At 37.1% G+C, this 16,293-nt stretch overlaps 1 protein-coding gene across 5 annotated transcripts in view; it reads left to right on the top strand.

Annotated features, from left to right (window-relative positions):
- The window catches only part of ptpn4a (protein tyrosine phosphatase non-receptor type 4a), a 131,372-nt gene that overhangs the window by 55,114 nt on the left and 59,965 nt on the right, over positions 1–16,293 (top strand). For 4 of the 5 annotated variants that reach the window (XM_041806984.1, XM_041806985.1, XM_041806986.1 and 1 more), the window contains 3 exons: positions 10,705–10,827; positions 12,307–12,349; positions 13,100–13,178. In XM_041806984.1, coding sequence (XP_041662918.1) covers positions 10,705–10,827; positions 12,307–12,349; positions 13,100–13,178 — 245 coding nt within the window. The remainder of the gene's footprint in view (positions 1–10,704; positions 10,828–12,306; positions 12,350–13,099; positions 13,179–16,293) is intronic. The other variant, XM_041806988.1, reaches the window with a different exon arrangement.

Here is a 16,293-nt window from a genome sequence, read left to right as displayed (position 1 = left end):
ATTATCATGTTTATGTCACTCATTTTTAATTAAGAAGAACTTTCATAAAACACAAAAAGGAGGATTTTTGTAAACCATTATAAAAAAATTGACACTTAAATGTTTGCATAAAGTGCAGAAAATGTCTGCCGCTGCAAAAATCTATTTATTTAACTGGTATTTTGACGCATTTCAAGTTCAAGAAATGTTGCATCTTCTGCGATTTGTAAATTGTAGCGGGCCACATTGCGATTTAATCTAATTTGCGATTAATTTCCCAGCCCTTCTTCAAACAGACTTTAAAGTTTATGAATGATGATGAATACAGAAAAATGCATCTGCTGACGTAGATCTGTTTATCCAACCTAAAACTCTGTTTACATATTTGTTTGTATAATATTTATAGCTGACATAGGCAGATTATGGTAGCCAATAACCTGGCACGAGTGAACCACTCACAGACAACGTTTGGGAAAGGGCAGAGCCTTTGAAAAAGAACTCGGAGGGGAATTGGATGAACGTTCTGTCTGTCACATCTTTACGGGCCAATCACAGCAACAAAACATGTGACGTAGCCGCTACCAAGCAGTGCCCCTACCAAAAGGAGTTACATGACTTTTCTCACCGATGTTCTTTGTTCTTCCTTTAATGACGAAATGCTGTCAAGTTCTGATAAAACTGGTGCTTTAGCAGCATTCATGCTCATGTGTTCTGCCATAATTGCACCGGCCTCTTGATTGCTTACATGACGACTATGCTGCGCCTGAAAGTACTGCCCCTCGTTGCTGATTAAATCTTTCTTGTAATGTTCCTTCTTCCTTGCTAGACCACATAAACAAACTTTATTTTACTGAAACCACTTTTAAATTAATACATTTTCCCAGTCATTTGTGCATTTCTTTAGTTTAGTTTAATAAGTCTATTTGTGTCATGGACAATGTAAAAAATTACATAAGTCTCAAAAAGAGAAAAGATGCTTTGCACCAGATTTAGCTTGCTAGCTAATTTCCATCTTTCTATGTTTTTCCCTCTTACCAGGTGACATGTTTGTTTGCAGTAGTTAGTAGCTAGCAAGGTTATAATAATTTTGGATTTTTCATTAGTTTTTATTTTTATTTCGTTTTCCCTTTCTGTGTTCGATTTCAGTTAAATTTGTATTAGTTTTGATGGCTGGTTTGTTAGTTTAGTTTTTATTAGTTTCGTCATTGCGTCATACATTTTTAAAAACATATTAAAACAGGCTACTCTTCACTTATCACTTATTTACTTAATGATGATGTTTGAATACAACTCCAGGCATAAAACTACCGCTATGTGAAGTCTTAACCAATCAGATCAGACAATTTTACACTCCTTCTGTCTCCATTTTTATTTTATTTTAGTTAGTTTTGTAAGCACACATTACAGTTTTAGTTAGTTTTCATTTTTTTGGTAAAGCTTAGCTTTTATTTAGTTTCAGTTAAGTAATATGATTTTTGAATTTTAGTTATTTAGTTAGTTTTAGTTAACTATAACAACCTTGGTAGCTAGCACTTAAGTTGTTGCTGTTGCACATGTCTTTGGTTCCTTCTGAGAGCAGGATGGGTGTGGCCTTCATTGCACATGTGCAGCTGAGACTGTGTCTGTGATGGCAGGGCAGGAGTGTGTGCTGGTGTGCATGAGTATTTGGAATGTGTCTACTTTGTTGGCTGTGAGCGTAAACAAAGTAGTTTACTTAAGCTTCTGAATTTTGTTAATCCTTACTTCTGATTAAGAAAATAAATCTACCTGGCAAGACTGATTGCACTTGCTGGATTTGAAACCCATAGAGGGTGAGTGTTCTCAAGATTCAGATTTTATCTGATAAACAAACCACTGAATGTCCATATAAAAAGGTTTTCAGCTGCAGAATTGGGTGTTGGGGTTAACTTTCTATCAGCCTCTTTACGTTCAGCTGTTTATGAGCAGAAAAAGAGAACACAATAGTCAGCTCCATTACAACTATGACATTCCTGTGTTTGGAAATGTTGCTGCTGAAGACACTATTTAATGTTGTGTTATTTTGTTTTGGATACAGAGAGATACAGTGATAGAGAGAGACAGATGGAGAGGTATATGTCAGCGTCTCCTTCTTTAGGTAGTTTTCATCCTGTCTGGACAAGCTGCCTCACACATTCCTGAATTTCCATCATTCTTTAGCACAAACACGTACATGTAGCACATTCAGCTGATTCATGTCAGAGAGGGAAAGAGAAAATTGCATGGGCTCTCTTTATAAATCAAATCTAAGCTGCTTTTTGTGGGATTCCCCCTCTTGTGCGTTTGATCTTTGTGGGAGTCTTTCCCCCTTCAAACCCTTGAGATACACCCTGAAGAGTGAGACTTATCAGAGCATCACTCTCTCTTCCTCTCAGCCGCTCTCTTGTGTGCTGACTGTGCTCTATCACCACGTCTCCCTCTTCTTCTCCTGCTCTCACGCACACAGACACTATTTCAGTCAGTGGTACTGCTGGACTGATGAAGATCGACACAAAGAGCGTTTGTCTCACACAACCACATCGTTAATCACTCTTTCGTTTTCTCTTTCTTGCCCTTCTGTCTGTGAGTCTCTGTCTTCCATCTCTTTGTTGATCTTTCTTTTACGATGCCACTTTTTTCTCTTTTTAACTCAATTTCTTACTGAGTGAGTGGCCCACAGGATGAACAAAATAAGTTTGCTGCTGTAGTCTGTTTTGTGGAAGTACAGAAAAAGAAAGTGTGGAAATGTGTGGATGGGACACGCCTGTTTTGTATGTTCCTGACTCAGATTTAACAATGTATGCCTGTGTGTTTCTCCTGCAGAGCCAACGATCGCTCATTTGGGTGGCATTCTTTTAGACTACAAGGAGAGACTAACCAGCAAACACACACATGTATAAGGACACACAGAGTGGTGATGGGTTTCCTGGGAGCACAGTATAAGAAGCGCACAGAGAGCTCTCACAGCCAGCTTGAAAAGCTTCTTCATACAAAGGGAAAGCAATGGAGACACACAAACGCACACACAGACACAGTTTCTCAGACATGTCTATGAATAGCCTTACATGAGGAAACTTCATATAACAGGCTGGCTTGTTTTTTTTTCCCATTCTCATTTTGTTCGTGTGACCCAATTCTTGAAATCGGTCAGTAGTTGATTCTTTCATTAAGGGGATGTTTTGGTATTTTTGAAGTTGGTTGTATAAAGTACTTGGTAATAGTTTTATTAGCCATAAGAGATTTTAGCCTGTGTTGCTTCTTTAAGCCAAGCATTCACTGTGCGACTCATTGGGAAGTATCAGACTTTCAGTCTGATCATGCGTTGTTTGTCGTTCAGTTTACAGGGGGGCATGACGGCCAATCAAGGGTCAGATTGATTTCTGGTATGCTTGACATTTTGGTTGTTTGACTGCGCACAGTCGCTCAGTAAGCCCTGAGCAGATTCTCAAATTGGGCATTTTTTCCCTGTGTAACCCGTTGAACAGCATCTTAAATCATGATGAAAACTGATGGAATGCCTCTTTGAAGTTTTTTCCTCACACTAAAGGAAATAAAGAGCAGGATATAGGCGTACCCGCAGACCTTCAGCTGATATTTAACATAATTTTGCTGCTAGTTGTGCTTGCTAGGAATGCTGTGTGTGAGAGAGAGAGACAGGGAGAGCTGATTTATTTCTGTTTGTGTCTGTCTAAATGCGTCTATTTCTAGGGGTGGGAGAAAAAAATGATACAGCATAGTATCGCAGTATTTTATCTGGAGATATAACGTATCGTCTTGTCCACCAAGTATCGATTTTTTCACATCATTTGCTAATATGAACTGAAGTCTATGATAATTGAAAAATCAGATCAATTGTTTGTCCAGTGAAGTTGGCAGAGGTGACGGTCATTCAGCATGAAAAAGTTAGTGCAATGAATCAGCACCATGGAAAGGACATTAGGAATACAAGCTGGGCATGAATGAGATGGGCATGACACATGAGGTTTGCAAGAAGTGCTACATGAAAATAAAATAGTGCGGAAATACAACAAACATGAGGGCAAGACTAATACTAAATCAGCTAAACAATTGAAAAATGGTATAAATCGCAATATATCGCAATATATGGTATCGCAATACTCTATGTATTGCAAAATGTTTAAAAATCACAATAATATCAAATCATGACCCAAATATCATGATAATATCATATCATAGGGCCACTAGTGATTCCCACCCCTATCTATTTCCCCATTCATTAACCAACTAGTCTAACGAGGAGGAAATATTAAGATAAAAATAGTCAAATTCATCACAGGGTCACTGTGTCAGCAGATATGATGTGAGCCTGATATACTCTGTAGACATGGCTAACAATAGCAGCTAGCTTGACCAGCTTTCATTCCTTTTTGCAGATTAATATTGTGCTATGATAGGTGGCCTCTTCTCATTTAGGCTGATATGAATATAGTGTCCCTTGAGATTTTGGCATGATCTTGGTTGTGAAGTCTTTTTTCCTTCATATCCTAATCCTACTGGCATTTTTTTCCTGCATTGTTACATTTTATCCAATAATCAGCACAAGACTTATACAAAACCATACTGCTAATGAAACAGGTTAGAAATGGAAGACAATAGGGTCCTGAAAAGCATAAAGAAGGTCTTGAAAAAGGTCTTCAAAAGTATTACATTTGATGTCAGATTGTCTGCATATATCCTGATTGAGCTGAGCTGTGTTGCTGCAGTATTTTACCTGATTACCGCATAGCTTGCATATTGTTATCTTCAAGTCCAACTTAAAACTTTTTGGTGTTTGAAGAAACCCAAAATTATTCAGTGTCTTTGCTTTCAGTCTTGCTGGCAGAAGATCTTTTTCATCCATATTTTTCATTTTGATCTGAAGCGTGTGCTCCTTAGCTTTTACATCAGCTACTGCTTTTTGGCTTTGTAGTTAACTAGGTATGGATATCAGTTGTTTGTTTTTTTCTGATACTGGTGCTGAATCCATACTTTTTATATGGCGCCAGTGCCTAAATGGTGCCTGAATTGATACTTTTTAGAGAAATTAAGGGGTTGAAAATTCACAGGGAGACTGAAAGATGAAAGCACAGATATATATATATTTGTAAGCAGTATCGAGTTGTACCGAGATCTGTGTTGTAATGCGGTCCAGTAGGTATCTGATGTGTTGGTAGTAGTACCATGTCAGTACCAGATTTTGATATTCACCCCTATAGTTAACTGATCATATTTTGTAACTACCATCCTTCAAAATGTGCAGCCATATCTTATCTGTAACATCTGTTGTGATGTACGTTTTGGAAAGGAGTGCATAACAATAAAGAGCCATTTTGATTCTTTGAGCACAGGTCTGGCAGTTAGTATGAATCTGTTATTTTGCAGTGCACCAGTTTAAATCTGGTGTGCTTTTAGACCCATCTACTAGGCTAACTCATATAGGGATCTTTCATTGGGCATTTAAAATGACTTTTATTAAAGTTGTATTACAAAAAACAATGGTATTTAAACTGCAATCAGCAAAATTGACATTTGTAATATCAGTGCCGGTATTGACCTTGATTCACACAGTTGGTGCATCCGACTAAAAACCTGTTTTTTGATTTTGGTCGACAAACTGTTGAACTTGTGAAGTTTTTTGGCCAGGCATACCAGCACTTACACCATCAAGTGCTACAGGACATTCATCTGACATAAACATGTTAAATGTGGTTTGTCTATCACCTAAATGTGATAGCAAAGCTGTAGAGAAGTGAGCGAGGAGTGAAGTAGCACAGAGGGAATGAGGGTTGACTCACTGGCTTAACGAGCCTTTGACAGCGCTAGATTGCAGCAGACACTCACACACAGCGCTAAAAGACTGCCGGTGATCCTAGAGGGCTGCCATGTCAACATGTCAATTGTCAACTATCATTCTGTCCGTTTCCTTCACACACACACAAATCACACACACATTCACACACTCTCTGTACTCGCACATGCTGTGCTGCAAAAGTGTGTCACCAGGGTAAAGGAGAGCAGTAACTGAGTGTATGTGTGTTTGTGAGTGTATGTTCTCCCATGGGAGCCCTGATGGAGTTACACTCTCACTCTTTCTCTCTCTCTCCCTCCTTCTCTCTCAAAGTCGCAGCAGGATCAGGTGTGAATTTCTGCTCCACTTGCGGTCCCACAGTTTGTCCTCTCGCCCTTCCTACTCTCTCATGAAACGATGGGATATTAATGATGTGTTTAATAAATAATTCCTCTGCCTTCTTCCTGTTTCCATACACCTCTCCATCTCTTTTCCTCTGTCTTGTCTTCCTCTGCTGCTCTGTTTGTATCACAGCACAGATTTAGTATTGTTTGACTGCAGTCACTACCTTTATTATGACTTTGGAGTATTTGTTTCAATGCAACTTCATGCAAAAAATAAGGCTGTCAAGATTAATCCTGTTAATTACAATGAACTAAGATCCACAATCAGTACGTTAAATTTTTTTTATTTTTAATTGCAATTTATCCCACACTTTCTTCCATTTCAGCACACTTTGATAAGCCACTGTAGCGTCTCTGCAGCAGTAGTGATGTGAAATAGGTCCACCACAGCTCCTTAATGTGAATTTTCACTTTGAAATACTCACAGACAGCTCAGTGGACAATCTAAGCCATCTGCACGTTTTGTTTTCAGACATTCACCTTTTTTACTGCTCCTTTATTTGTTTCTCAATCCATAACAAGCTCCTTTTTCTTCAGTTGAATATTATGTTAATGTGCAATAATCTTTGATTTATCTATAAAAGGTCTGTAACAGGAAGTTAATTACCCTTAGTTTAAGACAGTAGAAAAATCCAAAGTGACACAAAACCATTTCAAATGCAAAAAAGTGGAATTTAAAAATGCGTTGAAAAGAATGCAGTCAATCACAATCAACTAAATAAATTCTGAGATGAACCTCATTTAAAAATTTTGCTCATTTGACAGCCCTAAAAATAAATTATTCTGAAAAGCAATGGTAATGTAACAATGCACATTTTCATTTCCATTACATTTTACTGTGGTACATCAAGAAGTTAAATTTCGCTTTGTTTCCTCTGCCCTAGGAAGTTGTGCCAGCTGGATTAAAGCTAACTACAAGGACCGTGTTTTTGATTGTAGGATGTTCTTGTGTGCTTAAGCCGCTTTCCAAGGTTTGCAAGCAAAACAAAGATTATAGCCGATACAAATCGCTAAGGCCTGGCTCAGAATGAAGGATTTATACTCACTTCATTCACCCCTTCAGACAAAAGGAGGAGAAGCTTTGGCTGGTAGTAGTTCTTTAACAAATATTATTTTGTAACATGAACATGGCCAACTTATCAAGGCTGACAAAATGATTTAATTTTTAAGAATTAAGACTTAAATTGTTGGCGATTTCACCAGTACTCAAGCTTTTTAAAGGATAAGTCTATAAAGAGATGGTCCCACCATATCAGCTGTGTTTAAAGATTGAGCTAATGCATAGTCTACCAAGTAGGTGCATTATGACTGTTTACCTTGTGGAGGGGGCATCATTTTAAAATATCTGATCAGAGTAATTTGATAAAATTTGAGGATGTTGCATCATAAAATAAAAATGTGTTTTTTGCATATTTTTACTGGTGCCCAGTTGTAATACAGTACTACTGCCAAACAAGGATTGTAGAGGGAATAATGAAGAAGGAGAGAGAGGACTTGTGATATAAAAAAGATTAGGAATGCATGACACTTGATTTTTGCCGATATCTGTCTTTAAATATTAGCAGAAATTCTAATATCTGCCCTTTTCCTGCATCCCTAAAAAAGATGTTTCAGTGGATTCAGTGGATTTAATGCATCTTCATCAGAGTCTGATTTAATCTGGTTTTGACTCTGATGAAGACTCATTGCATGTTGAAACGTAAGTCCTCCTCTGATTAAATAAATAAAAGTGACACTAATTTAGCATCTCTTAGCTAGGATTGGACAATTTCCATTATTTTTTAACACTGTTAAACCATCTCAAAACTTTCCAGCAGAAGACAGTATGTCCACCAAGTGTTTAAAGACCAGATTAAACAAGAAGCCGGCTTTGATGAACAAGCACAGCAGACAGAGCACATTTTTATTACAGGGGGAGTTAGAAGTGTATCCCTCCCACCTACCCAGAGGTAATATGAGAAATAATAATCAAAACTATTATCAGGGGGGTGCAGATGGCCTAGTGGTGAGGGCACCCCATAGGGTTCACATCTGGCCTGTGGCTCCTTTCCTGCATGTCTCTCTCCCACTCCCTCATTCCTGTTTTGAACTCTATCCACTGTCCTCTATAAATAGAGGCATAAAAAGCCAAACTATACATCATTAAAAAAACTGTATCAGACAAGATCTAGAAATGTGGGTCATGCTCCTTTTCTTTTAAATAGGTAAGGATATGAAAATATTATTAATTTTCCAATGTGAAGTAATGGCGAGCTCTGTCCAGCCATGGCCTAACTCTGCAAGAAGCTTTAAAAATGTTTGGCAACTTAAGTGCCAATAATATCTAACAACTACCAATTAACTTAATCTGTGTATCCCACACACTAGAACTGCTGAGTAGCTCTAAATATCTACAACAGCCAGTCGGTAAAATGTACCTGTTACACGAGTGCATTTATTTCCATTAATAGTGCTATTCAAGAGGAATTATTTAACCTCAGACATGAACATCTCACTAACCACAGAAAGAGGCCTAGATCGCTGACGGATGATGGTCTGTCACATCCAAAATTGTCTCAGGACTGACCGCTCAGTCCTGAAACTTCCCTGACATTGGATTCTTCATCACTCAAAGCATTGAGCATTTATTCCCGTGGTCTGCTTTAGTACAGGTGTGTGAATGTGAAATATAGTCATGCAATGGATATTTGAAACAGTCTGTTGGGCGGCTCAGGGTAGCTGTTAACTGTGAATGGGGCTTTATGTTTTCAACTTTTGGGATCCTTTAATTCTCAACCTACGGACAGAAGGGACAGCACGATTGTACACCCCAGAAACCTATCACCTGGCCAAAACACACCATTCTGTCAGGCCTTTCAACAGGAATCCCAGGCGTTGCAGTCAGCCATATACTAGGTTTCAACCTCGTCTCATTTTTTCATTGTTTGGCCAATGAGCCCGACATCATGCACAGGAGTTCTGTCGTCACTTTTATAGCATCTTCAAACACAGGCGGTGCTGTCTTACACTCTTAAGGTATTTATTATAAACATGCACACATCACAGAACAGAATTCTTTTCATGACTGTAATTAAAAAGATACCAAAGCTGTTCAGATACCTCTGTATTACTGACAAAGCTAGTGGCTGGTTTAGTCTCCCAGTCTGTAGGACTTTTATTTTTGTTATTGAAACAGGTAATGTGTTTGTATCAAATGGGTATTGTCTGCTTTTTTTAATCAGAATTATGTCAAAGAGTAAAAATCTGGTATCCTGATGAGCCTAATCGCCAACTGTATGAACCACAATTGATGAAAAAAGGTCCAGCGAAGCACGAGGGCGTTATTTTTCTTCCTGTCGGATTATAACAAAGCACTTCCTGTCCAGAGCAGTTTTCAGTGTACTTCTAAGAACAGGAGGTCTGAAGTTACTTAACCATGTTAAAGCACGCAGCACTCATTGATTCACTTTAATCTAATTATCTTCCTGAAGCTTCAGCCTCTTTCTCTGAATGGTCCTCTATCCACGTCTTTCTTTTATGTAAGCCTGACCACAGACAGACGCTGTGGTTTCACTGTTGAACTCTGTCAGTCCTTTTTTTTTTTCTGCTACGGCTCTTGTTTAGTGCCAAGTGTTTCTCAGTAGTGAGCTCCTGACTTTTCTGTTTCTGCTGCTCTCTGATCTCCTGACAGTTTTCAGAGAACGGTTGGCCACACATCCTGTCCGCTCTGCTCTTATTAAACCATTTTACATTTAGTGATGGGTGCAGAAAGGTGGATTGTTGTGCATGTTTAACAATTCTTATCCATGAAGAAATGGCACCAAATGTGTGGATGATAGCGTGTGAGCCATAAAATGACATTCACTATAAAACTAGTACATTTTATGGTATTAAGTTTCATTATGTGTTGCTACTCACTAACCTGAGTGAATCCTTAGTTTTCTCTGTCTCTATTGGCACAGTTACAAAGCCTGAAAATGACCAAGATACTAACACACTAAATTTGTTGAATTTTAAGTGCATTTTCACACTGACAACATTTTATCTGTGTTTTTTTTTAAGGACAATATAACTGCTCTATAGCTCAAAAGCTGTCAGATGGTGTTACACGGTCACTGAATTAACCACACTCTAAAATGTATGACAATAGCCCTCAGGCACGCATCTGCTTAATCCCCTATACATGCTTCACCATGTGGTTAGAAACATATTAGTTAAGGCTCCACACTGGTGAATCACACATGAATCAGAGAAACATGTAAGTAGACATGGTAGTATTTAAATTATTGAAATTTCGCTGAAGGGAAAAAATTTATTCATTTGAAGAGTCGCCGCACCGTGCTTCTGCCCCTTCTTTAATATGGGACAGGATGTGGTTTAATTACTCTCTCAGCCTCACTCTCATGCCCTTGTTCTTTCCCCTCTGACCTTTCACTAAAGCAGAGAGGACATGATTCAGATTTCTGTGTAAAATTCACCCGTCTTTCCCTCTATTCCTAGGGGTAGAAAATGAAGCAACATGTTCTAATAGTTTGCTTTCTTCTCTTCTCTCTGCAGAAGTCGGATCATGGCCAGGTGTTGCTGGATGTTGTCTTTAAGCACCTGGAGCTGACTGAGAGGGACTACTTTGGCCTGCACTTGGCTGATGACTCCTTAGATTCACCAGTCAGTATGACATTTGTGAGCTTTAAAATTGTTTAATTCTCAATGTATGGAGTGCTTCCTCACCCAGCATGCTTACATTTACCTGTTGAATGGAGGCCTGAGAATGACAGCATGCTTTCATTATAGGGAATCATGATATTAGATTTTTTTCCGGTATCCCATAATCTGATATTTTCAGACTCATTTTGACCAGTTCAAATATTGATACCCATAGATACTAGCAGTTTAACCCTTGTGTGGTGTTGATGTTTTTGTTATTCAGCCAGTGTTTGTGGGTCTGGTGGACCCGCTGCATTTGTGGGTTTTTACTTCAATATAATCAAACAATTTTATGTTAAAGTACTCAACAGATATTTAATTCATCCCAATTACAAGCAATACAAAAAGCATTTATGTTTAATATTTGCCTTTTGCCTTAGTTATACCACATTTATGAATTAAAACGCTACTCGTTTTTAGTTTGTTTTTTAATAAAATGTAATATAATCTTGATATGAGGGGAAAAAAATTCAACAAATTTACAAATTAAGCCAAATTATTCATAACTATTGATTTTTCTTTATTTGAACTTCAACAGAAAGTTTACCCATTCAGGTCAGTGAGTTGAACGGAACGCATACAGTGATTATGTCAGTCTAGACAGCACAGCCCCACTGAACAGACTGCCTTATCATACCAAAGAGAGAGATCTTTGGCACCCCCCCGGGGGGTCTTGAACCCCAGGTTGGGAATCAATGACTTAGACTATTATGGAATTATCTTGTTTTCCCCTTTTTCTTATTTTGTTAAAGCAAAAAGTTATTTTGATTCCATAATTGGGTTCAGTCGTTCTGTATTTAAATGAATCGTCAGTGAATCGAATCGTAGCCTGTGAATCGAGATTCAAATCAAATCATCTCCAGAAGGAGAGATGAACACCCCTAATAGATACATACCTTTTTTCATTGTAAAGATTGCCACGTCTCTCCTGTCCTTGGAATGAGCCATTCTTGATGATGAAATATGGCCAAAAGTCCTTTCATATAGTCACCATAAACGTTTGCAGTTGCTGATCAATTTTATAACAGTGCAGCGGTAATGTTTGCTGATTTCCTAGTTAATTTTCAATCTTTGGAGCTTCCAGCCCAGAGCGTGACATCAGAAGAAATAACTGCTGTTTGAATATGATGAATTACATTAAGCTAAAGGTCATCGTCAAAGCTGTGTGTGCCTGCATGTGCATGAAGATACATGAGTCTGTCTCTAGAGATGCTCTGTATTTGGATCAGTCTCATGACATCAGATGCATAGTATGCTACACGTACATTTACAGCATCTCAGTGCATATGGAATATGAATGTGTGCTTGCGTCCATGTGTGCCGTGTTTGTGTATTTCTGCCAGGTGCGTGCTCATGTGTGTGTTTGTGTGGCCTGTGGTGAATAATTTACATTGTGTATTCATGCTGTGGAAGCGTTCTGGTGTCTCTAAGTGTCTCTCAATCAATATTTTACAGCGCTGGCTCGATCCCAACAAGCCCATCAGGAAACAGTTAAAAAGTAGGTGAAATCCACAACATACCACCTTTAACTTAACCAGACCAGAGATTATTCAGGACTCAGCGTAAAACCTTAACGCTGTAACACTTCACTGAAGTCTTTAAGTGCTTGCTTTTCAGAATCCACCAGCTGTTTGAAGCAGTTTTGTGCTACTCACAGTTAACAGTCCATGTTCTACCTAAAGCTGAAGTGACCAGTTAAAAATTTCAGTCTGCCTTGAGCAACAGCTAAACTCCAGCTCAACTTGACTCCTTTTTGATAATGAGTAATAGAATTTGTAACATGTAGAACAATTAAGAAGTAGCCCGAGTGAGAAATTCAGTCCCCCTCGAGCAATGATTGAACTGTGTTTCAACTCTGTCGGTCGACTGATTCATTGAGGAACAACCACAGAAATTCTGCTTTTAACACGCTACTTTGAATAACACTGATGTGTTTGTGCAAATGCAAGCTTTCTTTTTTTACCCTGTGGGTCACTGATTACACTTTTTCATGCTCTTGTAAAGAAGAAAGAAATAGTTGAAACCTACAACGATGCTTTTAGTATGTAAATTACTGTCTGTTTTGCCTCAACAATTGGCTTCTCTTTCAGTCATGATGACTACTTTCTCAGAATAGAAATTACACGTCCAAATATTCTATGATAATAATCAGAAAAACATATTTTACATGCACATTTTGTTTCAGAAAGGCATTTTTTAAATCTCTGAGTTGTGTTTTCCCCCTCTAACTGCTACCATTATTTTCCAGGAGGGTCTCCTCATAATTTGAGCTTCAGAGTCAAATTCTTTGTGACAGACCCCAACAAACTTCAGGAAGAATACACACGGTAAGAGCTGATTTTACTTAATATGGAAATATGGAAAGATAATAAGCTGATTTATTCATGACAGGGTTTTAAAGGAATCAATTCATGGGTGTTTGTGGTGAAGGTTTATTCACTGATTTAGGTCATAGATGGATTTCTCTTGTTGATACCTACATTAGTCACATTTACATGGTCAGCAATAATCAAACTTTAACCAAGTAGGACTTTATATTATCTGAAAGGTGTCTTATAGCCCTTTTCAGATACAGAACCTACCCAGAAAATATCCTGACATGCTTGTTCACACTCACAGGAAAACTTACCTTACCAGAGGGAGGGAACGAAATAAGGTTTTTAAAACTTCACAGATCAAGTAGAGATAAAACACCACTGGTGACAAACAAAGCAGTGGCTTAGAGAAATAAGATACAATTTTCTGATTGTTTCACAGTGGCAACACTCTAAAAAACTTAAAAGCACCTTCACACAAATGAGCAGGAAGGAGCAGAATTTTGTTTAAAAGCTGCAGAAGTGGCACTGCTCTCTGTCAGACACAACATTAACAGTTTTACTCACTGGACAGCAAATAGGTTGTTTTAAGTCTCTTTAGCATCTCATCAAGATTGTATGGTTTGGCTTAAACAAACAGTGTACAGAGGAGTGCAATGGCAAACCTGGTTCCTAAAAGTTTATCTTTACATCCCAGCCTGCTGACTTTTGTCAGCTTTGCACCCAAGATAATTAAAACACAAACAGAGGGCAGAATCATTAAATAAACTTTTCTGGATCATTAATGATAATTCAGATGAATTATTTTGTTTTAGGTATGCATTCTTAAGAAAAAACACTTATTTTGCGTTTTATTACTATTGAAATGTTGTCTATTTTAGCAACGTGTTTCGTGATTAATGTGCAGGTTTGAAATAAAGAAATAATAATTTAAACAGTTTAAGCCGTCTAAGTATTTTTGTTTCTGTGGCATTTAAATTATTATTGGTATCATATCATCTTCATTTAGATTGTATATAATTCAAAAATTGGATATTTTCGCAACTCTAGGTGGGGGAGGGGTAAATACAAAGGGATGGTAAAGTCAACTGTTTATATTCCTATAGCAGCTCACCTGGCAACATTCAGGAAATTTTCAAGAGTTGCAAATGTAAATAAAGCTAGACTAAGTTACTTATAGAACACTCTGTTAATATTCATGTTTAAATGTGAAATGACATAGTTGGAATAATCAACCATGCCAATGTGACCTATATATATATATATATATATATATATATATATAGTTTTTTTAGTTTTAACATTAACAGCATCATGGTTACTATAGCTAACTAAAACAAACTAAATAACTATAACAAAACATAGAAATATTTTTAGTTAACTGAAACTAACTAAAACTTGAGTTTTTGCTTAAAAAACAATGCAAAAAATAAAATAAAATAAAATAAAATAAAATACAATTTGGGACAAAATCTCCTTCATTTTAGTTCTGCAAAGCAGACTTACCAAAATTTAGACCCAAGGATGGAGAGAGATAAACCGCCTGAAACCAAACTAAGATACAAGCATTAAAAACTAATTAAAACGAAACTGAAATTTAAAATGAAAGGAAAACTAAATTAAAATTAAAAAAATATGAAAAATCCAAAACTATTATAACCTTTAACAGCCGTATGATTCTGCTGCCAAGAACTCAGGCATTTCTGTTTTTTTAAAACAGATCAAAAACACTCTTTATTTAATCCTACAAACAGATTAGATTAGTTTAGATTTGATAGATTAGATAGATACTTTATTGGTCCTGAAGGTAATTTGAGTTCAGTTGTTCCATTACACACACAGCAAGGGCAGAAAATCAGAGAATCAGCTTTGAGATTAAGAATGTCCATGAAGTAAGGCAAGGTATAGAAAAAGAAATATATGTATGAAAATACAGAAATTATAAAAATAAAAGATGTAAAAGATTTATCCATTAATACAAGAGTAATGTGTAACTTTTAAAGGAAAATAAAATATCAGAAGAAACAGGAAACTTAAAGAAGTAAACGGTTTGAAATGACAGAACCTGTTAAATAAATAAATGTTCACAAACACAGTATAAATAGAATATTACAATAAATTACAAGCAATGTAAGGTATATAAAAGTAAAGTTTATAAAAATATTATAGGTATCATCTGAGCAGTTATGAGTAACTGAGAACAGCACAGACTAATCTAAATAAATATAGAGAATTTTGCAGTTAAATATTTGACAAAAATAGATAGTGCAGATGAAAAAGACACGTGTTCCTAACAACAAGGTTACTATAATTTACAAAAACTAGTCTTGTATGAGCTTTGCTAATGTTAAACATTAGCATCAACTCCATACTGATCATTAAGTAGATTTATGTTTATGTAGACTATCTGCTCTTAAAAAGTGTGTTGATTGGGTCAGACAAAAAAAATCAAACATGGAGTGTGCATTAAAGGATTTTTTTCTTCAGCATTAGCACCAAACAGTGCTCTGTAACAAAGTTTGTTTATTTAAGCTTGAAGTAGCAGCCTACAGAAGGCTGTAGCTTAATGTTTTGCTCCGCTTCTGATAGTTTTATTATAACTGGATGAGAAATACAGATATGGTGAGATGAAACAGAGAAAGATTGCCTTGTCATGTATGATTATCACTTCTCCATCCCCTAAAAGGCGCGACTTCCTCTCACCCGCAGAAGTCATTTCTTAGAGTCTACCCAGGATGTGCCACTGAAAAACGCTGCCATTACAGTACAGTAAAGGTGTTTACATGTGAACACTAATGCAACTAGGATCGTTGCAGTCCACATGTCTAAAGTTGATTATGGTGTACTCTGAACATGACCTTATTTGGGTTTAGGTAATCAGAAAAGAGAGGTTATATGGCCATGGCTTATTCAGACTATTCTCTCAATGGGGTTAATATCAGATTATTGCTGTCCATGTAAGCGTGGCTACTGTAACACTAGACTGGTGCATAACACCAATATGACCTTAACATGCCTTGCATTGTTTAAGGCCCATGTGACTGTACATGTGATAACACGATCACTCATTTTAAAATGAGTATTTTCCTGCTGAACATGTCCCTTAAGTCATTATATTCACACTGCT

Source organism: Cheilinus undulatus, linkage group 15 (genome assembly GCF_018320785.1).
Source record: "Cheilinus undulatus linkage group 15, ASM1832078v1, whole genome shotgun sequence".
NCBI lineage: Eukaryota > Metazoa > Chordata > Actinopteri > Labriformes > Labridae > Cheilinus > Cheilinus undulatus.
This window is presented reverse-complemented; position numbering and strand designations above follow the sequence as displayed.